We start from the raw sequence: 27,333 nt of genomic DNA, 5'->3' as shown, positions 1-27,333 counted from the left end.
ACTTCCAGACTCTGCAGCTACAGTCTCAAGTGGGACTGTGGGAAATGAGAACCACGTCAACCAATCCCTACACTCTGAAGGTTGTAGGTGAGACATCTGTGAATATGTACTGAATCACATAATGTTTTATTATTATTATCTGTTTTGTTGAATTGCTCGATCAGCCACATCCCAAGAGAAAGTGCCACATGGCCTTGTCTACAGAAGTTGTTTTCTCCAGTTTGTTTGATTTTCTTTTTGTATGTGCAGGTGAGAGTCCAATCGATTTCTTGTTTGACTTTTTGGAGGAATCGCAGGGCCCTTTCGGAGGGTTAGATGTTGTAGACAATCGTCCCACAGCTGGTAAGATAATAACATTTTGTGAACTGCCAAAGCACCTTTGAACTACATAAGAAAATCTGAGTGTGTTTGTTTTCTTTTCCTTGGAGGTGTCAATGGGAGCCTGTTGGTGATATTATTCGGGAGTGACTCTTACACTGTTACAGAGGTCACTCTGGTTGAATCATCGGGCTCAGGGCAGGTTAATGGCACCGTAGAGGCTCAGGGTGGAGGAGAATTCTTAGTTCGGTTTGACAGGATACCGTCGGTTGAGTTTGTGGTGCTGGTGAAGGGGCAGAACAGCGATACCTCCAAAGCATCTCCAGTCCTCTTTCAGAGACAGTCAACCACCAGCATAAGAGCTTCTGCTGTCACTATTACTGCTGTAAGTCAAATGCAGCCACTTACATTCATATTATATATTTTTAAGTTATGCTCTGCCCACGATTGTCTTTTAATGACTATTCCCTTCTGGTTGTAGGAGGATTCAGAAAGTGTGCTGGTACCAGGAACACCACTTTCATTTCCCTTCTCTGTGACAACTAGTGGTTCTGGAGGAAACTTCACTATTCAAGTTACCAATGACCAAGGTTTTGATTCAACTTCACCTTCGAGTTTAGCCGTGGAGGATGGAAGCAGTGGCAATGGTACAGTGACCATCACAGCACCTCCTAACACCCTGTCTGGTACCGACGTCACCCTGACCATTGAGGCCGAGGCTCCTGGAGGAACAGACACCAACTATGTTGTGATACGTTTCACTGTTCTCACACCGGTAATGCCTCATTTGAAAGTTACTTTTCAAAAAATGTTGCTCACTCTTAACTTCAGGCCTTAACCTTGTCCCCCCCCCCCCCCCCCCATAGGTGACGGATTTCACTCAGCCAGCGTGTCAGCTGCTCAGCCTGCAGTCCAACTGCTCTGAAGACTGTAGCTCAGCTGCATGGGAGGTCTCTGTGCAGGTGGACGATGGGGCTGAAGGGACAGGTGTCAGCCGAGTAGACCTCAGACAAGGCAACGGGACCATGAACATCAGCCTGGCAGCCGACAACGAGAACATAACACTCGTGTCTTACCACTCGTCTTGCTGTTCTCCTGACGTGGAGCTGCTGGTTGTGGATGGGGTGGGTAACATAGGCTCCTGTTTCTACACGGTCCGCACACAGGCTGTGACCACTAGTAGTCCTCAGGATCCAACAACAGCAGCAACAACAGCAGCAACAACAGCAGCAACAACAGCAGCAACAACAGCAGCACCAACAGCAGCAGCAGTTGTATCTTTGTCTACCAGAGCTGTTCAGTCTTTTCTTCTTTGCATTAGCATCACATTCCTAGGGTTCCTCTGGATACACTGAGTGTTTGCAAGTTGAAGTCTGGGGCACAGTTATATTTTCTGTTGTTGTTAGAAAAATCAAATATGCGTAGTCTAAGGTGGCAGTGTTTCATTCACATGTAGCTAACAGCCCTGCAATAAATGATGTTGAATGAAAGAAATGAGAGGTGTTTAACTACGTGATTAATATTGATGTGATTTTAAAATCAGTATGACTTATATGTGATATGATTGTACATGAAAATTGTATAAAATTGTCTTTAATAGCTTAAAGGGGTTTACATGTATAACTATGAGGACATGTAATTTAAACTGTTAGACCTCAGTTCATCATACAGCCCGTCATAAATTCAGTGAGTGCTAATAGACCGCGGAATGTTGGTTAATTACATAATTTCATTTTATTTGATATAAAATGGTTAATGCATCCAAGGCTTGCTTATTACATGAATGATTCTGAGAATAGTTTTTGGAAATTAATACTGAACTTCAAAAGTAATGATATTAAAATAAAAAATTAAAACAAGTTTTGAGTTTTTGAGGGGTTAAATGTTAAGAAACTGCAGTAGTAGTGTTGGTAAGACTGTGATAAAGGGGGACTGTATAGGGTTGGTTCTTTGCGGGTTTCAGTCAGGACACAATAACAGGAGATTGAAATTCAGTTTAGGCAGTTTACTGAACAGATAGAGGCATGGGTGAGTTACAGGCATGGGATTGGATGGGATGACAATAAATCACACTGAATAGGTATGTGTGTGGTTCTATAGACTAGAACAAACTGCAGAATGCAAAATGACTGTCCAGGTACAGGTATAATAAATGGGCAGGGTTAATAAATTAACACCTGAGGTGTCATATCCAGGTACGTAGTAGAAATGAAGAGAGTTAAATGGGTTGAACTGACATTTACAGAGTTAACTCACCTACACCCCATATTTCATTTTAACTTTGTCCTCAGAGAGTGATATATAACACATTTAACTCTACACAAAGTATAACTGTATTCTTGCTACAATTTCACCAACACTAGAGGTTTAACTTTAATGAGAATAGTTGATAATGTAAGCTATAACGCACACACAAATATATGTATATATATATATATATATATATGTATATATATAAATAAATTCACAGACATTGAAATTTATGGATCTAGTTGAATTTAAATCTACACAAATTATATATAAAGCTAAAGACAAATTACTTAAAAAAATGGGTATAAAGAAAGAGATGGAATCTGATGCAGTTATATATCAAAACGTGCGGCTTGATTGGGATCCGTGTGCTATTACTTTTCTTTCCGAAATACAAAAAAAAAAACTGCAATAAATTTCCCATTGGAAATGAGTGGGACGGCCAAAAAAAAAAAAAAAGCACGCAAAAAACACATTTTTATAAAGGTCTAAACCAAAAGCGCGCATTACTCTCTCACACACAGGTTAACTATGCTGACCGTAAGCTAACTGTGCTAAATGTGAGTTAAGTGTGCTAACTGCAGGTTAACTTTGCTCACTGTAAGCTAACTGTGCTAACCATAAGCTAACTGTGCTAAATGTAGGCAAAGTGTGCTAATTCCCATGTTGACAGAGATGGTCTCCCCAGCATTAGCTCCCGTAGCCCCTTCAAAAATTTCCAGAGGGAATTTTCTAGTTATTATTCTTTCTCTCCTAACATGTGAATCCAGTATGCCAATACAATAATACATTTCAATTCATTCATTCAAAACAAGAAGAAGAACAAGAAGAAGAACAGAAATAGGAAGCACAGTCATATTTTCCCAAACACTGACCGTGAGGTCAGTGATGATGAGTCATGATTCACTTTAATTCGAACAGGCTACGTGCTGGGCTGGGTCGTTTGTTTTAGTATCTAACTGATGTTACTGATGCTTAATAAAAGTTTGCTATTTAGCCACGATGCTTTCAGTAAGGAAGCTGTAAAAGTTACCATGGTGGAGTAATTCGTCTTGTAGAGAAGTAATGTGAGATTGAAAGATTAAGTCAGAGTCGTGTCATGACCTGTGCCCCATGTTATTTATTCCCATCAGTCTTAAAATGATCCTGTGCTGTCTTTATATGGTCAAAGCAAAAGTATTTTATTTAACGTGATGTCCTAAATTGCTCCTTTCATTATACTTTAGAACAATTAGACGTCAGCTTTTTTATAACGGTTTCTTGCACAACCTGTTTTCAGTAGAAGTGAAAATTAAAGTCACAGTGTGTTGCTATGAGGATTTATTCTTTACAACCGTATCCATGGGTTTCTCTTTTATCCTCATACCTCATTAATAATTTAAAAAATATGTGTTTATTTAAAAAAACAAAACAAACAAACAAAAAAAAAAAACAATGAAGCAACAATGATCACATTTGTGAATCAATGTCTCCCACAAATATACAGTGGTCTAAAAAAGTTTTCGGACAACCCATGCATTTGTGAAATATTGTATTAAAAATCACTTTTAGGTCTTCAAGTGCAATTAGTTTTAGTACACTCGCGGACAAAATACTAAACAAATCCTAAATTGATTGGTTCTGCAACAATACATAAGATATTTTGAGTAATGGCTCATTTTGGTACAAGTGATCCACTAATGAAGTCTGTGCTTTTTACTAAAAGACACGTTTTTCTGTTGCTGTGCTTCATGTCTATATACAGCCGGTACATTTGAAAGTCATACAAGGACAAAAATGTCTAAAACAAGGAACCTAGCGAAAATCTGTGGTGGATTATCAAAATGTCTGTTACAAAGCGTAAACCAAATAATTTAGCTCTACTGGGTGCTAATGGCAGGAGTACTAAATATTAATTTGATGATGTGACAGTTTATTCATTGTTGGTTCAGTTTTGAACACATTCTGTTATTTGTTGACTATGATACAATGTTGAGAACTGACATTGAAATAGAATTTGTATTTGTCTGTGTCGGTCCTTTTGAAACACAAAAAAGATTTTTCCACAAATATTTTCACGATAATATTTGAGACTGTGTAACCTTTTATCCGTGACCGTATACTATGTACTCTTTTTTTTTTTTTATCTGTAGCAGGTTTTTGAGCTGACTTTAGTTGCATGCAGAGGTAAGAAAGAGGACCACTTTCTGTCTCCAAGAAAACAAAAACATCACATTTGTCAAGCAAACAGAAAGCTATAGCTTGTTAAGCTGTGAACAATGGACTAGTCTATTTATCTCATACTCAGAAACATTTTTATGACAGAACTAAAGCAACAGGTCAAACAAGTCCAGCACATCACTAACTCCACCTTCACCATGGGGTATTATAAATGACGCTGGCACAAGAAATAATTACAAGAACTCATCAAGACCCAAGGTACAGTATAATTATATATAATCACATATACGCTATTTGAATGGGAGGATTGAGATTTTTAGGTTTAGGTTTATAGTTTATTCCTCACAGTGACATCTGCAGACTTTTCATGATGTAAATAGTCTTTTACAATTTAATTCAGCATCAGTTGACCAGAAAACTTTCAGAGATGTGGAGACTTTATTGTACCACAGTGGTGTAGTTTTTGTGCTAAAGTTATTATTCATTATTATTATTATTATTATTAGTTTTAATATTTTTTGTGTGTAATTTATTTTTTTTCTGCCATTATTGTTAAGGTCAGAAATTTACAGAAATCAACCTCTGGGGCTTCGAACAGGATCTGAAGAGAACAACGACTGGTTGGTGCAAGCTTTCTTGTTTTAACAAAATGTTAAAATATGTCTCAAGATTGAACGGAAGGTCAAGGATCAGCTTTACTCTGTGCAAATGCAATACCATGGATAATTATTTTTTATTCAGCTGTCAGTCGTGTGTGTGATACAGGTTGTGTGTGGAGGGCTAATACAACACTGGAGGAATATCAGTGAAAATCTACAATATTGAAAAGGATATTCACAAAGCTTTTAAACTCTGACTTCCGCTAATTAATTGCCCCCAGCGAAACTGATTTAAGAAGAGTAAAATTCATCTGTGTCTATGTGTTTCTCCATAGCAGAGGTTAATAGTGAATAGTTTAACACTAGATGAACACAGATTCAAACATTTGTTTTAGTCTGCCTGACTCACACTGATTAGGTCTCTTTGTTTGAAAGTATGTGAGGTGGCTAGTGAAAGTATGTCAGTGGTTGCTTTAACTAATGCTATGCATCAAATACAGGTCCAACAAGTCTACCTCATATCTTTATAATTTACCTGACACGGTACATCGTAGCCAAGAGATCTGAATCTAGGTACTGAACAAAGAGGAAAACATTGATCATTTCTGAGATGTATTGTGAGGACGGATAACCAAACATTCTTTGCATCTTTCTCAGAACGCCAGACAAATTGTCCGAGTCTAAATGATCAGGACAGGGCCGTGGATACCAACTCGAACACTCTCTAAAACTCAGCTTTGTTGAAACAAAAATGTCAATGTGTGTAATTTTCTTAAAGCCCGTCTCAATGATTCATTTTTGATTTGCAATTTCTTTTTTTCTCAATGTCACAACATAATTATTATCATTCATTTTCTTAATAGTTATAAGATAAATATAAGACCCCTAGTATGAGTAAATATTAAGCTAAACACGTATAGTCATGGAATAGTTGTTCACTTATAAACATTTTACATTTTCTTTCGCAATTCATTATTTAGGACATTTTTAAGGACATTTTTAGATCATACCGTGCTGAAGGCTTTCGAAACATTTATTACATTATTTGTCAAATGTTGTTTAAGATTTTTTTTTTACATATCTGTATCTGTTTTTTTTTTTATCCAAAAAAAATAACTAATAGATTAAACTAATGCTGGTCATGAAATATACATGTCCAATATGTCTCTAACTTTATAAGTTACCTGACGCAGTACACTGGAGTCGAGGGATTAGTTTGCAGCTACTGAAGATGATATAAAATGATATAATCTCATTTTTGAGATGTACTTTCAAGACAGGTGTCTAAGGTACCTTTTCACTTCTCTCACTCACTTTAGCTTTTGCCCACAGTTAGACGTGGCTGCAGTGCTATCATAGCGAGTAAATCTTGTGGAATAAGGCGAGCGTAGCTGGGACTCCACCCCAGATGACAAACTTCAGGTATTTTTGAGGGGAATTTTCAAGACAGATAAGCAAACGTACTTTGAATCTTTCTCATGAATGCCTGACACATTGTCTGGGCTGCGAATCTCTTTCAGAGGAAACTTAGTAATCAGGAGAGGCTTGTGGAGACATCTTAAATGTTCTGTAACACTCTTGTATAGCGAAACAAAAATATCTTCGTGTGCAAATTTCTATAGAAGTTCATATGACATCATGTACATGTATACTCGCCGTATTATTAGATCATAGCTGCAGTGCTATTATACCAAGTAAATCTTGTGAAATGGGTCGAGCATCCCTAAGACTCCACCCCGGATGATGAACTTCAGGAAACTGTACATAGACAAGAAAAAAACACACATTCACACAACAGAAGCAGTGAGGCAGTGTGCGCAGGACAACATCAACACCTAAGGTAGAGGCAGTTACAAGATATTTTTTCCCTTTTAATTGATGATTTCTATTTGATATGTTATTTTCATTTGTGTTGGAAATGTCTCACATTTGTTGTGTTAATAACCCATCCATTTAAAAAATAATTAGAGTTAAATTAAAATAAATTAAGTCACTGTGCATTGACCACAACTGTCAACAAAAATATTGTGTTTGGGGTTCTTTTAATATAGTAACAATATACATACATTTGTTATGTGCCTTATGTGTGCTAGAAGGAATGTTGGACAAGAACCTGTTGCAACCTCTGAGACTGTCAGTTTCAAATGCAGTGTAAACAAATCTCTCAAAGATGAACAGATAAATGACACTCGCCACTGATGAACAGGTTTGGCAAGTCTAGAGTAGTTGTCACTGCTCCACTGCTGGTCATGACCTTCATACACTCACTGGCCATATTATTAGGCACACCTGTTCAATCGCTTGTTTACACAAACAGTTAATCAGCCAATCACGTGGCTGCAATTCAGTGCATTTAGTCATGTAGAGGTGATCAAAACAAGTTGCTGAAGTTCAAACCGAGCATCAGAATGAGGAAGACGAAAGGGGATTTAAGTGACTTTGAACGTGGTGTGGTTGTTGGTGCCAGACAGGCTGGTCTGAGTATTTCAGAAACCGCTGATTTACTGGGATTTTCATGCACAATCATCTCTAGGGTTTACAGAGAATGGTCAGAAAAAAAAGAGAAAATATCCAGTGAGCTGCAGCTGTGTGGACAAAAATGCCTTGTTGATGTGAAAGGTCAGAGGAGAATGGGCAGACTGGTTGGAGATGATAGAAATGCAACAGTATTTCAAATAACCACTGGTTACAACCAAGGAATGTAGAATACCATCTCTGCTGTCACGACAATGGGATGAGTGGACAACCATGAAAGTTACACTTTGGTGATATAATACATAGTTTTCCCTGTGTAAATCATATCAACACTTGAGCTTTATCATTTGGGCTGATAGTAAACAGAGCACGGACATGGAGGAATATAGGTCAGAGGTCTCTCTAGCAGTAAACATCTTTTAAAACACTTGATACTTTTGTTATCTGAAGCTTTGCGCTACAAGTTTTAACAATTTAACTATAACATTACAAAGCATTGCAGCAGTGTACTTATTTCAACCAAGTCAGGAATGTAAAGTGATACAAACACATCCCAATGATCATTCAGTTTGGGCAAATCTGTTTTCAACATTAACAGACCCTTATGAACCTGGTTTACTTTACCTTGTGCAGCTTGTCATAAATATAATTTTTTTTATTTTTTTTTTAGACAGGCTGTGCAACAATGTTTGGGTTGGCTGCATTGTGTCTCCTGCTCCTGCAGACTGGAGCTCACGGGTTTGGTATATTTGGAAGCTCTTTGACTCATCAGAAGATCACTGAGAGAGCCCTCTTAAATGCCACTGTTCAGGTCTGCCGTTCTCTGGCTCGGGCTCAAGGCAAAGACTTCATTTTTCCTGTAAGGGCTAAACCAAATCAAACATCTTTATTTGATCAGAATACATATCATTTCCATCTGATATAAACGTGTTTGTGTGTGTGTCTGTGTGTGTGTGTGTGTGTGTGTGTGTGTGTGTGTGTGTGTGTGCGTGTGCGTGTTTAGCCGCAGCCTTTTACTGCAGAGTCTACTGCAGCTGCTTGTGAAGCATCGAAATCAACCAAGAGTTTTCTCCAGACCATCTGCTTGATCAAAAAAAAGAACTGGCAGGTAGACATTCGTTACATCTTCAGCTCACGCCACCACTTTGACAACGAGGAGTTTGAAAAGGGAAGGAAGATCATCACGGACGGATTATCAGCTGTGAAAGCCAGCAACAAACGAGAGAACTTTGAGGCAGCAACGACAAAACTTGGACAAATATTACATTCGCTACAGGTAATTCCCGTTACAGTTCATATTACTTACTATTGACATATAATTCTGAATTAATGTTGATGTTGTTAAAACTGTACACTACATTTCAATCCAAGAAGTCAAAAGCACAGATTTCTAATATCATTTTTAGGGACATGTCAGTGGCATGGGAGGCCACTCAGAAAGTAATTGTCACTCTACTTGACAATGTTAGAGTCACAGTGTCTGGTGAATGCTGCTTAACAATCAAATATTTGCATTTACATAGAAATTGCGACCAGGTAGTTATGACATGTACACAAAATGTTTGGCGTTCAAGTGGTAGCATCTGCCTTAAGTTGCGAGAACCATGTCATCAAGCTAACACACTAGGAACACATTTCTCCTTACTGCACATTTCTCTGTGTACTTTACAGTGTTTGGCAAACATGTCTCCCATTTCAACTCTACATAGTGATAAAGATTGTGATGGGCTTGCACCTTGTTCTACTGTTCACATGTAGATAGAATCTCTGCTTTAACCTCTGAAAGAAAACACATGCACCCAGCATAGTTTTGTTTTGGTTCGTTTGGTTGAAACGTAACCAGCTTCTTTTTCCATCTTCCATTTTAAACCTGAAGGATTTCTACAGTCACAGTAACTGGGTGGAAATGGGAAACAAACGTCCAAACTCCAATCTGATCAGAGAAGGCAGCAGCATTGGAAACATAGCAGGTAAAGAGATCATACACACCATACTGCAAATGAAGAGGTAATAAATGGACGACTTGACTAAATGCAATTAAAGAACCTACAATGGAAAATTTGCTCGGATTTAGGACGTTATAAGGCTGTTAAAAAGACCTCTGAATCCATGCTGTGGTATTTGGTAGCAGATCCTTTAAGTCTTGCAGGTTGTGAGGTGGTGTCTCCATGGCTCAGACTGGTTTGTCTGAGATACGGGGAATTTGGATGCCAAGTCAACACCTTGAACTCGTTATGTAAAAGGCTGAACATGGTCAAAAACAATGCTTAGACAGCTAGTACGTTTTACTTCCCGGTCATAATGTTATGGCTGATCGGTACATTCTAAAAGCTCTTTCACTTTTCCTACTGCTTGCACATCAGCTGCATGTACTGCTGCCTGCAGTGTCCAGTGACAGTAGCGTTGTGTTTAATCTACAGCCGAAGGCAGAGCAACCTGTCGCAGCTGTGATGGAGACAACTGCAGGAACAACATCCTGGAGGATGTCTTAGAGCAGAAGATACTCACCTCAGGATATTTTGGTTTCCTCCCTTTCAAACCCAGAGGTAAACATCCTCACATTAAGTGACCTTCATTACTGAAACGAGTATGATCTTACAAAAATCTGTGATGGCAAATATAGGTTATAGTCTGGTGATTTTTTTCCTGATAAATACAATAATTTAAATAAAATAAAACACTTCAGTCTTCGATTTGTGAAAACCTTTTATTCTGATGTTGAACAGGAAAATGCAGCCATGGTGGTGCAGTTGATATCACAAGTTACATTACGCCCAGAGGTGGGATTAACAAAGACACGTCCGACGCCAGCCATGGATATCTCCACGTTGAAGCAGCAAACCTGGCAATAGCTGCAACTACAGAGCTGCTTGAGGACATTCGAGGGGCTGCTGGTGACGGACCCTTCCTACAGTAGGAAACCCATTCATTCAGCTACATTTACTATGCTTACTGTGAATGAATAAGTGAATAAAAAAGCTTATTTTTTCCACTTTCACCCTTCAGGATGATGGGAATCTCCAAAGGAAAACCTCTTTGTTTTGTGGTTGACACAACAGGAAGCATGGGTGATGACATTGATGCAGTGAGGACCGTTACTTCTTCTATAATCAACAGTAAAGTGGGAACAGAAGATGAGCCCTCAATTTACATTCTGGTACCGTTCAATGATCCTGGTATGTAATTTCTTATCATGTCTGGTTAGCTTTTTCTTGGAAGTGAAGTGATGGGTGATAACGTTATTCAGTGTTTGCCTACAAAACTGTCACAATGGAAACAAATCATTGGATTTGAATGTGCTCTGGTAAATTGCAATAGTGCCCCCAAATAACAAGGTAAATAATAATATTTCTTTCTTGCGTCTTTTTTTGATCATAGATTTTGGACCACCAATGAAGACATCAGATCCAAACATCTTCAAGGATTATATTAAGTCACTGACAGCGGACGGTGGTGGAGATGCACCAGAAATGAGTCTTTCAGGCCTTCAGGTGCTCTATTATCTTTGACACTGGAGACAATGAGGTTTGATATTAAGAAAGTAAATTAACTCAACTCTCCTTTTTTTTTATAGTTGGCCTTAACTTCCGCTCCTTCTAATTCTGAGATCTTTGTCTTCACGGACGCACCTGCTAAAGATGCATATCTGAAAAGTTCAGTCATTGCACTCATAGAGAGGACCAAGTCAGTGGTGAGTAGTAGTGTGTCGACATAAAATCGGTCAGTCACCGATCAGCCACAACATTAAAACCACAGATGGGAATCTTTTGGACCTGGGATTGATGTGTACGTTACTTAACATTGTTTACTAGAATCATAATAAAGACTTAAGAAAACAGATAAAAAGTAATAATCTATCCATCAAATCAAAGGTCTTTTTGTTTGGGAGCAAGTGGCTCAGATGTTTTCTTCTATTTTTTTAGGTGAACTTCATGATTACTAATGTTTTTGGGTTTCGTCGGCGAAGGCAGCTTGAGGACAGTCAGCAACAACAGTACAGTCGGATGGCGGCTTCAGATACCCAGCTCTACAGAGACCTGGCTCAGGCTTCAGGTGGCCAGGCTATTGAGGTCACAAAAAGTCAGCTACTGGATGCCACTAGCATCATAGTAGAGTCCACGAGCTCCTCCCTGGTATAAACAACTGCTCTGCTGGCTCTTACCAGTAATGTCTCTGCATTCATAAATTTCAATCTTGTCACAGTTTTGCTGTATTTCTTAGGTGACCCTCCTGCAAGCAGCCAGGAGCTCAGGAAAAGAAGAAAGTTTCACTTTCTCAGTGGACGAGTCGGTAAAAAACCTCACAGTCTACATCACTGGGAGCTCTGTCAGCTTCACCCTCATCAGCCCCTCAGGTAATTACATCTTTTACAGCTTTTGCAGACTTTAAAGAGAAAATTAATTGTTAAATATTAATTCAGTTTAGTTTAAACTTCTGGTTTTGTTTTAAGGTGTGTCTCAAGAAAGCAGTAACATGACAGGACCCCTAATCATTGCATCCCAGTCAGTGGGAAACTTCCAGACTCTGCAGCTACAGTCTCAAGTGGGACTGTGGGAAATGAGAACCACGTCAACCAATCCCTACACTCTGAAGGTTGTAGGTGAGACATCTGTGAATATGTACTGAATTACATAATGTTTTAGTATTATTATTATTATCGGTTTTGTTGAATTGCTTGATCAGCCACATCCCAAGAGAAAGTGCCACATGGCCTTGTCTACAGAAGTTGTTTTCTCCAGTTTGTTTGATTTTCTTTTTGTATGTGCAGGTGAGAGTCCAATCGATTTCTTGTTTGACTTTTTGGAGGTGTCGCAGGGCCCCTTCGGAGGGTTAGATGTTGTAGACAATCGTCCCACAGCTGGTAAGATAATAACATTTTGTGAACTGCCAAAGCACCTTTGAACTAGATAAGAAAATCTGAGTGTGTTTGTTTTCTTTTCCTTGGAGGTGTCAATGGGAGCCTGTTGGTGATATTAATTGGGAGTGACTCAGCCACTGTTACAGAGGTCACTCTGGTTGAATCATCGGGCTCAGGGCAGGTTAATGGCACCGTAGAGGCTCAGGGTGGAGGAGAATTCTTAGTTCGGTTTGACAGGATACCGTCAGTTGAGTTTGTGGTGCTGGTGAAGGGGCAGAACAACAATACCTCCAAAGCATCTCCAGTCCTCTTTCAGAGACAATCAACCACCAGCATAAGAGCTTCTGCTGTCACTATTACTGCTGTGAGTCAAATGCAGCCACTTACATTCATATTATATATTTTTAAGTTATGCTCTGCCCCCGATTGTCTTTGAATGACTATTCCCTTCTGGTTGTAGGAAGATTCAGAAAGTGTGCTGGTACCAGGAACACCACTTTCAGTTCCCTTCTCTGTGACAACTAGTGGTTCTGGAGGAAACTTCACTATTCAAGTTACCAATGACCAAGGTTTTAATTCAACTTCCCCTTCGAGTTTAGCCGTGGAGGATGGAAGCAGTGCTAACGGTACAGTGACCATCACAGCACCTCCTAACACTCTGTCTGGTACCGACGTCACCCTGACCATTGAGGCCGAGGCTCCTGGAGGAACAGACACCAACTATGTTGTGATGCGTTTGACTGTTCTCTCACCGGTAATGCCTCATTTGAAAATTACTTTTCAAAAAATGTTGCTCACACTTAACTTAATCTAGTTTTCTCCCCCTCATAGGTGACGGATTTCACTCAGCCAGCATGTCAGCTGCTCAGCCTGCAGTCCAACTGCTCTGAAGACTGTAGCTCAGCTGCATGGGAGGTCTCTGTGCAGGTGGACGATGGGGCTGAAGGGACAGGTGTCAGCCGAGTAGACCTCAGACAAGGCAACGGGACCATGAACACCAGCCTGGCAGCCGACAACGAAAACATAACGCTCGTGTCTTACCGTTCCTCTTGCTGTTCTCCTGACGTGGAGCTGCTGGTTGTGGATGGGGTGGGTAACATAGGCTCCTGTTTCTACACGGTCCGCTCACAGGCTGTGACCACTAGTAGCCCTCAGGATCCAGCAACAGCAGGAGTTGTATCTTTGTCTACCAGAGCTGTTCAGTCTTTTCTTCTTTGCATTAGCATCACAATCCTAGGGTTCCTCTGGATACACTGAGTGTTTGCAAGTTGAAGTCTGTGTGCACAGTTATATTTAAACATTTAAGATTCATCTCATCCCAAAATTCTCATTGCAAACAGCAGCAGAGACATTCAGCATCACAGACAATGCACACAGTGCACATATAGGTGGACTAAGGAATAAAAATGTAAGAATATATTTTTCTTTGCTGTTAGAAAAAATCAAATACACACAGTATCCAAAGTCTGTGTCCCCCAAGTCTATGAATGAATGAAGACTTTCATTCACATGTAACTTACAGCCCTGAAATAAATGATGAAAGAAAATAGTTTGTAAAGCCACTCTCAAAATGCGCAAGGTCTTTAAATAATAAACCAAGAAGAGGGTCGCCAAGAATTAACCAGGACTATGGAAAATGATTTGCAAAGAAAGGCCAGAATGTAATTTATTATTGTTATTTTTTAATCTCACTCTGCACTCTTCAGGTGTTAAACTATGTGATTAATTTTGTTGTGATCTTAAAATCTGTGTAAACTATATGTGATATGATTGTACATGAAAATGGTGTAAAATTGTATTAAATAGCTTAATTGGGTTTACATGTGTAACTATGAGGACGCTGACTATGTCAACATGTAATTTAAACTGTTAGACCTCAGTTCATCATACAGCCCGTCATAAATTCAGTGCTAATAGACCGCGGAATAGTTAATTACATAATTTCATTTTATTTGATGTAACATGCTTAATGCATCCAAGGCTTGCTTATTACATGAATGATTCTGAGAATAGTTTTTGGAAATTAATACTGAACATCAAAAGTAATGATATTAAAATAAAAAATTAAAACAAGTTTTGTGTTTTTGGGGGGTTAAATATTAAGAAAGTGCAGTAGTAGTGTTGGTAAGACTGTGGTAAAGGAAGACTGTGTAGGGTTGGTTCTTTGCGGGTTTAAGCTTCTGACTGACGGGGTGTCAGTCAGGACACAATAACAGGAGATTGTAATTCAGTTTAGGCAGTTTACTGAACAGATACAGGCATGGGTGAGTTACAGGCATGGGATTGGATGGGATGACAATAAACCGCACTAAATAGGTGCGTATGTGCGAGGTTCTGCAGAATACAAACAGGAAAGAAAACCCATAATGAGCGTAAGTCCAAATACCAATGAGCTTAGTGTAGTCAGTTTTAGGGCCACAGCAACAGGTGAAAACCATTTCCCCCCCAAAATCCAGTTGATTCACAAGGAAGCAACAGATACAAGGCAGGATGGATCCATGCTTTCATGTTGTTTACACCAAATTCTGAAATTAAGACTCGTCAGACCAGGCAATGTTTTTCCAATCTTCTACTGTCCAGTTTTGGTGAACCTGTGTGAACTGTAGCCTCAGTTTCCTGTTCTTAGCTGACAGGAGTGACACCTGATGTGGTCTTCTGCTGCTGTAGCCCATCTTTTTCAAGGTTGGACATGTTGTGCGTTCAGAGATGGTATTCTGCATTCCTTGGTTGTAACGAGTGATTATTTGAGTTACTGTCGTTTCTTTCTGTCATCTCCAACCAGTCTGCCCATTCTCCTCTGACTTCTCACATCAACAGGGCATTTTCAGCCACACAACTACTGCTCACTGGAGTTTCTGAAGTACTCAGACCAGCCCATCTGGCACCAACAACCATATCAAAGGAACATCTTGTCTTGTCTTATATCTAAGCTTAACAGTCTCATAACTAGACCTTCAGTCATACATAAACATTTAACAACCCAATATTACAATATATATATATATATATATTGGGAACCTTAAATACTCACATAAATCCTTTATATTTTCTGCTTAGATAATTTAGGGTTGACGTCATTCTCACACAAGAAACATTAGGTTACCCTCTGTTAAATCTGTAAAATATTTTCCACATCTTTATTGCAAAATCTGTGAATATACCTGCTGCTGCATGCCTAAACTGCATAAGGAACCACGTAAGGAAAACCCACAACGTTTTAGATGTATCAGCTGAAATTCAGCTGAAAAGCTTCGTTATGCAAGGTTAAACTCAATCATCAAGTGAAGCAACAAAAAACACAGACATTGTTAATTGTACTTTAAAGAACGCCCTAATGCTAATACCGGAAAAGAAACTAGGGGAGAACGATTACCAAGCATGGGGGTCTATCATACTTTAACCCTGAACATTTTTGAGATGTATTTTGAAGACAGTGTAGGTGTGCCAACCCCTTTTTAAGGGGTGCTCAAGCAGGGGCAGTGGACATAAGAGTATGTTGCAGTGTGTGGCTATTTCATGTACTGGAATGAGCAATTAGAGTGCTGAATTTCCTTTTACCAGCAATTACACTCGCTTGTTATCTAACCGACAGTTTGAACACCAGCACACCCTTTCTCTCACCCTGTCTCACTCACATGTGTATTGTCTTCCGGACTAGACTTTAATAACTTATTTACTCAACTGCAGTTTAATGCACAATGCACATTTGACAAAGATAAAAAACTGCATTCATTCACAAATGTAATCAGAACCTGCAGAGACAGCTGTATGTCACCACTCTTTGGCTATGGACCAATTCCAATCCGCCTGCTAAAGACTCACGCCCTGAACCGTCACTGACTGTAAGTTATGTAAGCTGTAAATTATTGTGTGTAAGAGTTTAAAGGGCTCCAGATCCTATGAATAGAATCATTTAACATTTATAATCTACATGTCGCTTCTTACAAAAAAAAAAATAGGTGAGTACTCTGAACCTGGAACAGATGCACTTCTGTGCCCTGTGAAATGAGCATCTTATGAATCTTCTTATGTCTTATGAATTTCATCATTTGTTGCTCACCCTCTTTTTAAACAAAACAAATGTCCTTTGACAGATCTGACCAAATCAGCAGACTGCAAGAATCCCAACGTTCACACAGTTGTGACAATCAACGTTAATAGTCCATAATAGGTCTTTAAGTTTGAGTGTCAACCCTCTGCAGCAATCTCCTGGTCTGAGGCCACCTAGTCGCCAGCGTTAGCTCCTGCTGTTGCTGCGCCATTTCAATTCAAACTGATGGGCTGCGAAAAGCAAGGCATGTGCTTGCCGATCAAACAATAGGTGAAAAGTTCAGCCAGTGTGGACAGTCCCCTCATCTGCATTACATTTTGCTGTGCATGTTGAAGTGCGCCTCAATAAATTAATAAATAAATATAATTAATGGCATACATTTATTGGTATATTTATGGCATATATCTGTAGCTATTTTTTAGCTATTCATTTATTTTTAAATATGGCAGAGTTGGACCTCCAAAGAGGTCAGATCTGGGACTGCTGGCAGCCTGGAAGCCCACCAAGGCGACTGGAGTAAGAAAATTCTGTGACAACAAAATTCAGTGTGAAAGTGATATGAGAATGCATGACACATTTTCTGGACTGTAAATCTCATTCAAAGGAAACTAAATTTTCAGGAGAGGCCTGTGGAAACAAAATGCTCTGTAACACTCTTGTTTAGCGAAACAAAAATATCAATGTGTCACATGTCATAAGCTGAAAAAACTCAGTCAGTTAGACCGTAGCTACAGTTAGTTAGTTATCATAAATAACTAACTAACTAACTCTAGCATAGCTAGAGAAAGACTCCACCCCAGATGATGAACTTCAGGAAACTGTTCACACAACAGAAGCAGTGTGCACCGGACAACATCAAGACATAAGGTAGAGGCAGTTATAATATGTTTTATGCTTTTGAAATTGATGATTTATATTTGATATATTATTTTAATTTGTGATGGAAATGTTGGAATTTCTGTGATGTTAATAGCCCGTCCACTTAAAAATTAATTAGAGTTCAATTTTATGTCACTGTGAATTGGCCACAACTGTTAGCATTTTTTTTTTTATTTATTTTTTTTTAAATTGGATTTTTGGGATTTAAGCCCTGCGATAGGCTGGCGACCTTACCAGGGTGTACCCTGCCTCTCGCCCGGGACAGGCTCCAGCGACCCCCGCGACTCTAGTGGGGATAACCGGTAGCAGATGAGATGAAATGAGATGAGGCGTTTGGGGTTTAATATAGTAACAGTATAATATACATACACTTGTTATGTGCCTTATGTGTGCTAGAAGGAATGTTTGACAAGAACCTGTTGCAACCTCTGAGACTGTCAAAGTGTCAAATACAGAGTAAACAAATCACTCAAAGATGAACAGAAAAATGACACTCACCACTGATGAACAGGTTTGTTCAAGACTACAATAGCCGTCACTGCTGGTGACTACCTACCTTCATACAACAACATGTTGGTCCGTGTAAATCCGTGTATCATTCGTTCTTTCTATTTTCAATTGTCAATCAAAAATCAAAAAATGAAAAGGTGATGGATTATTTTGTTTTTCATTTTTTTAATCTAACGCACACACACATAAAAAAAAATGCCTGGTTTTTCATATTTAAATTTGAGACTCAGATGAAAAATACGAAATGGAAAAACAGGGCCACAGGACTGAATTTGATTTTAATATTTAATTGGTCGGGTTACGTGACCTGGAAAAGGCTTTGCGCATGGCTGGAACCACACACTTTTTGATCAAGGACTTGTTCAACAGTGGTTAACCCTATTCACATCAAAACTCCCGGTCTGTCACATCGTCAGAAGTCCTGGGTCGGACCTCCCGCTCTGAGAGCTGCATGCCTGTTTTTTCCCCTCTCATACGTCATCACTATACATTTCAGCACAGTACATTGCGGATAAACAAAGGGAGACATGGTTAATGCTTTCAGTTTGATGGTGACCTGAACAATCAAACCCCCGCTCTTTCAAAAGTTTGTTGATATTAGAATAAATCATTGTGCATTAAGCTGAGGTTGGGTAAATAAGTTATTATTTACAATAGTTAATATAGTTAAATAGTAATTAAGTCAAGAGTTAAATGCACGCACACACCAGGGTGTACCCCGACTCTTGCCCGATGCCAGCTGGGATAGGCTCCAGCGACCCCTGCGACCCTAGTGCAGGATTGAGCGATACGGAAGATGAGTTGACTATGCACGAGTGAGTGTGGGAGGGTGAGAGAAAAGGTGTGTTGATGTTCCAAGTGTCGGTTAGAAAACAAAGTGTGTAATTCTCTTAAAACGAAAAGTGGAGACTCTAATAGCTCATTCCAGTAAGCTAACATGAAATATACATATTCTTTTATGTCTACTGCCCTTAACAAGGGGCAATATAGTTTAGAGTTTTTGCCTCACTTGGCTTCCCCCCCACAAAATTCTCATGCCACGCCACTGACACTAAAAGTGACAGCTATGAGTAAATTATTTTCAGATTAAAACAAAACTAAAATAACTTGAAACTAAATACTAAAATACTTTTTTTGCCATATATAATCTTGATTTGCAAAAGAACGTGTTGGGTTTCATGGTTATTATTCTTGGTTGTAAAGTCTTATACTTAAACATCTTTTGTGTGGGTTTATTAGTTACCCTTAGTTACACTTTTGATTTAAAATTTTTTAAAAAGAAACTATTATTGTCAGGCTACCACCTGACTGGCACACCAGGAAAGATAAATAAATAATTAAATTAATACATTTATCAAACATCTCTAACTAAATAAAATAAAACCGGCACACTATGCTTTAATATTTTTTTGCACTTGAAAGATTTTAGTTTGAACTTGAAGGATATTTTTGTTAAGAAATATGCTTCTCTGTATGTGTTAAACATGCTGTTTGTTCCTGAAGCATGATGCATTTGTTTTGATCAGTACGTTTATTATTTGCAAAAAAAGCAATAGTTTGTGAATTATGTATTGTGTTTGAAAACCACACTGACAATCGTTGGGCGTAAACATGTGTTTTGTGTTTGTGAGATTTTGTCATGATTTTAACTCCATAGTTCCTGATTTATATATCAATCACAGGAATGAGAGTGGTGTGAAGTCAAAGTAACCTCTGACCACCAAACTCAGTTCATCCTTGAACCCAAGTGAAAGTCTGCACCAAATTATAGTAACTTCCCTCTAGATGTTCCAGGGAAATTGCTTTCATAAAAATGGACAAGCCAAAAACATGGACGTCAAACTCTGGTGATATAATACATACATAATACATAATACTTTAACTTTATCATTTGGGCTGATAGTAAACAGAGCATGGACATGGAAGAATGTGCGACACTGTGAGGAGAGCACTTCAATCTTTAATCGTCTGGGGTCTCTCAAGTAAACATATTTGAAAACACTTAGATGAGCTTTAGATTAAGTTAGATAAGCTTTTGTTTTCTGAAGCTTTGCGCTACAAGTTTTTACAATTTAACTATAACATTACAAAGCGGCGTACTTATCTGAAAATGTCAGGAATGTAAAATGATACAAATAATAAATGAATAATTTGTATTTTTAAGGCTTGTTTACTTTGCCTTATGCAGCTTGTCATAAATATTACATATTTTTAATCTTCCCTTGTTTTTTGAGACAGGCTGTGCAGCAATGTTTGGGTTGGCTGCATTGTGTCTCCTGCTCCTGCAGACTGGAGCTCACGGGTTTGGTATATTTGGAAGCTCTTGGACTCATCAGAACATCACTGAGAGAGCCCTCTTAAATGCCACTGTTCAGGTGTGCCGTTCTCTGGCTCTGGCTGAAGGCAAAGACTTCACTTTTCCTGTAAGGGCTAAACCAAATTCTTTGATCTGAATTCATATCATTTCCATTTGCAATAAATTTGTTTGTCTGTGTGTTCAGCCGCTGCCTTTTACTGCCGAGTCAACTGCAGCTGCTTGTGAAGCATCGGAGTCAACCAAAAGTTTACTCCAAACCATCCACTTGATTCAAAAAAAGAACTGGCGGGTAGACATTCGTCATCCCTTCAGCTCACCCCACCACTTTGACAACGAGCAGTTTGAAAAGGGAAGGAAGATCATCACGGACGGATTATCAGCTGTGAAAGCCAGCAACAAACGAGAGAACTTTGAGGCAGCAACGACAAAACTTGGAGAAATATTACATTCGTTACAGGTAATTCCCATTACAGTTCATTTTACTTGCTAACGACATATTCTGACTTAAGCACAGATTTTTAATATCATTGTTAAACTGGATCACATGTTAGTGGCATGGCAGAGGTCATTCAAAAAATAATTGTCACTCTACTGAACAATGTTACAGAGTGTCTGGTGAATGCTGTACAGCTTTTAGCTGCTAAACATTCAAATGTTCGCTCCATGGGTCGATGAAGACTGATAACAATACAGTAATTATCGGATAAAAAGCAAAAAAAAACTTCTCAATACTATAATTATCACATTGCTATCCCTAGAACTAACACTTAAGTGTTGTTTGTCTGAATGTATACTTACAGGCAGCCAAACACTGTCTTAATGAAACTCCAAGGAACATGCTGATGTGTTGAGTTGTGTGGTTTTAATCAGGATAAAGTGTGAATAAATGATGCCCTTAATAAACTATTAAGATATATGGTTGCTCCTGGAAAGATCTTGAAGAAGAAAAAAGCTTCCCCGAAAGTGAGCAACCTCACTTCCTGTTTCTGGGGTTAACAAAATAAGATACTTAAAACAACCTTTACCAAACAGAAGTATGACTTCAGACACTAGCCATAAGAACAGTTTTATTACACCATCTTTTACAATTTTTATTTTCTGACTTTTCCGTCATTGCTTGGAAAGGTTCTTGAGATCAGTCCTGTGGGCCAGTCATCAGATTAGGTCTTTCCGTTCTCCATTTCCATCGACCCTGGAACCCACTGAGGTACTCCCTCCTCCCACGTGTTGGCTAAACTTCGAACTTGCAGCCAGTGATGTCTGGAGTCGATTATAACAGTGACCTCAGCTAGAAGGTAGTCAGGGCCTCATGTGTGAGCTTCACAGACCTGAACTTTAGGAACAATGCGTCCAGGATCCGACGTGCAACCCCAATCATCCTCTAACAACACCCTCACTTACGCAAAGAAGACTGTCAGGAATTGAATAGCCACATGCAACAAGCATCAAAGACGTAATTGGAAAATTGCTTGTTGTTGCAACCTATGGAGTTGACCTCAAGTTCAAAGCAGGCTTCTATAAAATTAGTGCCACAATTGGACATAAGCTGTTTAACAGGTCCCCTAATTGCGAAGAAGCACCGAAGGGCATTGACATAAACTGGATGAATCCACCGATTCCATGACCTCAATATGTATGGCATGCGTGGTCATACATGTAAAGATGATTGCTCAACACTTGTTGTTTGCCAGTCCTCCACGCATCCTCCTTGAGGTGACACACTATAGCCCAAACACATCCAGTCCTACAAAGATGAACAGGGGAGCTATGGTCAAGCGTGAAGTGAAGTACTTTGATGGCAGAATTGTTCACGGTAATGGGGCAGGGAGGTAACATGGTGTTTGCCAGGAATGATTAGCTTTGGCTGACTTTCCTCTGACGTGAGCTGCAACTTCTTCAGCCATCCTCCAATGTGCCGAAGACCTTCAGAATCAATGAAAGGACAGTTTGCTGAGGGCACACTGCTTTGGAATATTTATATTATATTTATATTTATATTATATTTCTGTCTTTGGACAGCAAGAATAATCCTGACCTTAGCATGATCTAGCTGCTCTGGACTAAGGTGCAGCTTGCAGTTGTGCCAACCATGGCAGGGGGGTTCTTTTGCTGCTTTTGTGAAAGAATAAGCAATGTGAGAGAGTCAGGCAACAGCTCTACAGAGTGACTTCCAGCCAAGAGGAAAACCACAAGCTTTTTGACTGGTGCGGCTCTGGTTGCGTGCTCAGCTGGGTTAACATCAGAGTAAACATAGTTCCATTGGCCCTTGTTGGTTGAACATCTAATTTATATTTGGTTATAGATGTAGACGTAGAACCATCAATAGTTGTGCCTATATGGCCAAGTACCACTTTGCTATCCTTGCCAGTGTGTCAGCTGCTCAGCCTGCAGTCCAACTGCTCTGAAGACTGTAGCTCAGCTGCATGGGAGGTCTCTATGCAGGTGGACGACGGGGCTGAAGGGACGGGTGTCAGCCGAGTAGACCTCAGACAAGGCAACGGGACCATGAACACCAGCCTGGCAGCCGACAACGAGAACATAACGCTCGTGTCTTACCACTCGTCTTGCTTTTTCTCGTGCCGTGGAGCTGCTGGTTGTGGATGGGGTGGGTAACATAGGCTCCTGTTTCTACACGGTCCTCTCACCGGAGCCCACAACAGCAGCGTCTACCAGAGCTGTTCAGTCTTTTCTTCTTTGCATTAGCATCACAATCCTAGGGTTCCTCTGGATACACTGAGTGTGTGCAAGTTGAAGTCTGGGGCACAGTTATATTTAAACATTTTCTGTTGTTATTAGAAAAATCAAATACGCACTGTATGCGTAGTCTAAGGTGGCAGCGTTTCATTCACATGTAGCTAACAGCCCTGCAATAAATGATGTCAAATGAAAGAAAATAGTTTGTAAAGCCACACAAAATGCTCAAGGTCTTCAAATAATAAACCACGAAGAGGGTCGCTAAGAATTTACCAGGACTGCAGTAAATGACTTGAAAAGGAAGGCCAAAATGAAAATTAAATTTTTTTTATCTCACTCTTCACTCTTCAAAGTGTTGTTGAATTGCATAACATTACTCTGACAGGTGTTTAATGACATGACTAATCTTGTTGTGATCTTAAAATCTGTATAAACTACGTGTGATATTAGATTGTACATGTAAATGGTGTAAAATCTCCTTTAATAGCTTAATGGGGTTTACATGTTAAATTATGAGGATGCTGACTATGACAAGATGTCATTTAAATTAACTGCGTGTCGTCACATGTTGGCTAGAGGCAAAACAGAGGGAAGCTTGAGGCAATACCGTCAACCGGAAAAAAGTCGTAGCTTCACTAACTTGAAGCTTTATCGCATAACAGTCACTGCCAATCTTAGAGGACTCTGGCTACGATTAAAAATAAATAAATAAATAAAAATGATTTGAGTTAGACAATCATCAGCCACTCTATATTTTCAGTGCACATTTGATATCATTTAAATTGTGACTGAAACAACGTTAAGTTAATCATTATTTGGTGGGTTCTAGATTAATGCTAATGCTAACTGTGAGCTAACGCAACATCAGTTGAATGTTTCAAGGGTGCCCAAGCAGAAGTTGCGTTTACTGCTTTACCCTCCACTTACTTGTAATGTCTTTGTTGGGGAAGAATCGTCTCCTTTTTTGTGCCCTCCTTTGGGCAAATCGTCCATCCAGTAAGTGAGAGTGTAGGGGTCTTTTTTAAATAACAGTCACGAGTGTATTAGCATATTCTCTGCGGCAAAGCCCGGCCCCTCAAAAAACGTCTTGCTGTTTGCAAACTGTGAAGGGGTCTACAGAAGTCTTTTAATTTTTATTTGATTTAAAATGATTACCGCTTACAAGGCTTGGTTCTTACATGAATGATTATGGGAGTAGTTTTTGGAAATTAATACAAAAATATAATGAGCAATATTAAAAGTAAGAATACTAAAATAAAAGATTAAAACAAGTTTTGTCCACTGTGTGTTTTTGTTTTTGAGGGGTTAGATGTAAAGAAACTGCAAAATGAAAGAAACAGAATTTGAGAAAGATACCATCAGTAAAAACATATATCCTATACCAGCAAAATGAAAACAAATGAACAATGAAAACCTGTAAGTGCAGCATCAATTTAATGGCCACAGCAACAGGTAGTTGCGCCCACAATATAAATTTTGACAATAACACCCTGAGCAGAAAACAATTTTCTTCCAAAAAACAAACATCCAGTTGTTCCACAAGGGAGCAACAGAGAACCACGAAAAAACAAAAAACAAACTAGAGCTCCCTCTAGCGGAGGAATAAATAACCTCTCTGACAGGTATGACAAAGTCACAGTTGGGGCATTTCTCTTCAAGGCTGAAAATATTCTTTATATTCAGTGGAAATAATCTATTTGCTCACACATGCATGCACAGCGATGCTCTACTGAGAAGCCGGCAAGTTACAGTAGACACCGTGTAAAGGCCATAACAAGAGTCTACACTTGAGGCTTCACTATTCTGAGGTGAATTAACATGTTTCCTCTGTGTTTTAACGCCTTGTTTCTTGTGTGAAAAATTATATATAAATATAACAATTTCGTTTTAAGATGGTAACAGACCTCATGTTTGACATTGTGTTACCCAGGGGACGTCTTGAAGTGAAGTTTGATAATGTGTATACATGTTGTTCTGAAACGACGACTTCCTGAGAATTGTCTCTGAAGTGTTAAGATATCATGCTGGAAATGAGGGCAGCGTGTCCCAGCGTCCAAGTGATAACTTCACTATCGTCTCTGTAGTGTTTTTCCACATGCCAAATAGGAAGCCTCCCAATATGTGTGTGTATAAATGAGGTTTTCTTGATTTTAACTTTAATGAAGATGTCATGCTGAAGTTTTGTATCTCTTTGGAGATTTCTCCTTAGTTTTACGTTGACAGGGTGACTAGTTATTTACCAAAGGTCAAGGAGGAGACTGGGAGACAAGAGATGCTGCACAGGAATGATGCTCTTCAACACAGCAGTGAATGAGTAACCTGGGTCCAACCAGCCACAGTACAACTCAAACTCAAAATCAGCATGATCCATATCCAGATGTTTCTGATCAGGCCAAAGACGAGGAAGAGACGTTCAAACCAAGGATTCCAGTGCAAAGGAAGAAGTGTTGACTAGGTTAAGTAAGAACTGTCTGACCCATCAGCTGAAGCATTGGAGTATGAGAGGACAATATTTATTTCCCCATGCAGAGATAATGCGCATCGACCTGTGTGAAAACTGCAAGGATGTTAAAGCATGCACGAGTGCTATCTTTGAGGTGTTTGGCCACACTTACATTACACTTACAACACACATAATAATAGATCTTGAATTAAAGAGATAATGGGGTTTTGCTTCCATATGTGTGATGGGTCTGAGAGTTCAGGAGCTCCCAGAGGAGGCACTTATATGGTACATTAAGGGATCATTTTGGATAATGCGTGAACATGTCGTTCTGGAACCACAACTTCCTGCGAGCAGTTGTAAGTGTTAAGATATCAGGCTGGGAAAGAGGGCAGTGTGTCCCAGTGTCCATGTGATAATATCACCGTTTACGTCAACGTACATTGTTGGGGATTTTAATCATGCGTATGATTTAAACTGCTTTAACTGAATCCACAACTGTGTGGGTCTGTGGCTTTTTTCGACACTACTTTAAAAACCCCACAGGCTTTCTTTTCCTAGTTGGCTCATTGGATAAGCTGACTTGATGTGTGAAATCAGTGCAGTGCTACCTTAAAATAAGATTTCTCAACGTGACGTGCGACAAGAGGATCACATTATCGTCAAAACTGACCTTATTTAGTTCGTTGAATATTGGATTTAGATCAAATCAAAACCACAAGACAAGACAAGCGGCCTGTCTTTGTGGTACTTGAAGCTGTCTCACTGAAAAGATTATGCAAGATGTAAGTGACATTGTCAGACTTTTTAATTCTCAAACCTTGCATAAATTCAGTTGAGTGCTCTTTAAAAATAATCCTTCACATCATGAACTATGATACAGAAGCAGGTCAAAATGTGGTTTAGTTTACCAGTCAGGTTTTTACCCCATTAAACAAACTGATGCAGAGGAAAGGAGTGTAACTTTCAATTGTAACTGTAATTGTGTCATTTGTTGATTTAAATGCAGGAAGGTCGGGAAAAAATTAAGAAATGGGCGAAAAACGGACGTCCAAGCTGAGGCCTCTGGTGTCACAATGCCAACCTGCACTAAAGACTAACTGCGTTCAGTCGTCTTCTTAAAGGTTTGACTGTGTATTTAGTGAATAAAAAAGTGCTTACCACCCCACAAACCATTCATAATGGCTAAATCGGGCTAAAATAGAGTGATACTACATGAAGAGCAAATTGGGAGCCGGACATGATGTCAGGGCTTCTAAGGGAGCTGAGCCAAAAGAGACGAATCTTTGAAAATAGCAGGAACTCTCATCACTTGTCTCCTCCCCACCCTGCTCACGGGCCATTATAAAGCACGGTTTTTTCACACCGTAAGCTAAACTTGCAAGGTGCAGCATCAAGGTCAGTACTTTTTTTTTTTTTTTTTAAATTTGTGATAACTGCCGTGGTAATGAATGTGTTTGTTTGCTGTGATTCCTTATGTTTATGCTAATTGGCCAAGTTTAGTATTTTTTAGCTGCGAGTTTCAATGAGTTAAGTGAGTTGTTTACTAAGTGCCCTTAACTTGACATGTCAGAGGTCTGTCATTTGAATAGAAAGGTTTTCAGAATTCAAGTATTAATTTTAACCACCATCTGTCTCATTCCTTTCAGTCTCACTTAAGCTCACTTGTCAGCCCCCTTTGCTGAGAATAATTAATCAAACCAAAGCATCAATGACTTGTACAGTCTATATCATGATGCAGCTCTGAAGAAAAATGAACTATCCTCCTTAGACTCTCTT

General features: G+C 39.2%; 1 protein-coding gene across 2 annotated transcripts; it reads left to right on the top strand.

Annotated features, from left to right (window-relative positions):
- The first annotated feature begins 4,945 nt into the window (after nucleotides 1-4,945).
- On the top strand, nucleotides 4,946-14,733 carry LOC125021454 (von Willebrand factor A domain-containing protein 7-like). 2 transcript variants are annotated; one of them, XM_047607535.1, is made up of 17 exons: nucleotides 4,946-4,986; nucleotides 5,286-5,348; nucleotides 8,477-8,661; nucleotides 8,806-9,078; nucleotides 9,679-9,772; nucleotides 10,223-10,348; nucleotides 10,529-10,715; nucleotides 10,809-10,978; nucleotides 11,181-11,293; nucleotides 11,377-11,493; nucleotides 11,726-11,935; nucleotides 12,024-12,156; nucleotides 12,253-12,402; nucleotides 12,571-12,663; nucleotides 12,750-13,024; nucleotides 13,121-13,414; nucleotides 13,492-14,733. In XM_047607535.1, exons 3-17 carry the CDS (start codon nucleotides 8,488-8,490, stop codon nucleotides 13,915-13,917), a joined length of 2,835 nt encoding a protein of 944 aa, XP_047463491.1. In that variant the 5' UTR covers nucleotides 4,946-4,986; nucleotides 5,286-5,348; nucleotides 8,477-8,487; the 3' UTR covers nucleotides 13,918-14,733. The 2 variants fall into 2 exon arrangements, with proteins under 2 accessions (XP_047463491.1, XP_047463492.1); XM_047607536.1 differs by lacking the exon at nucleotides 4,946-4,986 and adding an exon at nucleotides 6,995-7,167 and having other exon boundaries at nucleotides 8,473-8,661.
- Nucleotides 14,734-27,333: the final 12,600 nt, after the last annotated feature.

Source organism: Mugil cephalus, chromosome 15 (assembly GCF_022458985.1).
Source record: "Mugil cephalus isolate CIBA_MC_2020 chromosome 15, CIBA_Mcephalus_1.1, whole genome shotgun sequence".
Classification (NCBI taxonomy): domain Eukaryota; kingdom Metazoa; phylum Chordata; class Actinopteri; order Mugiliformes; family Mugilidae; genus Mugil; species Mugil cephalus.
The sequence above is the reverse complement of the archived record's forward strand: the minus strand, read 5'-3'. Positions and strand labels throughout refer to the sequence as shown.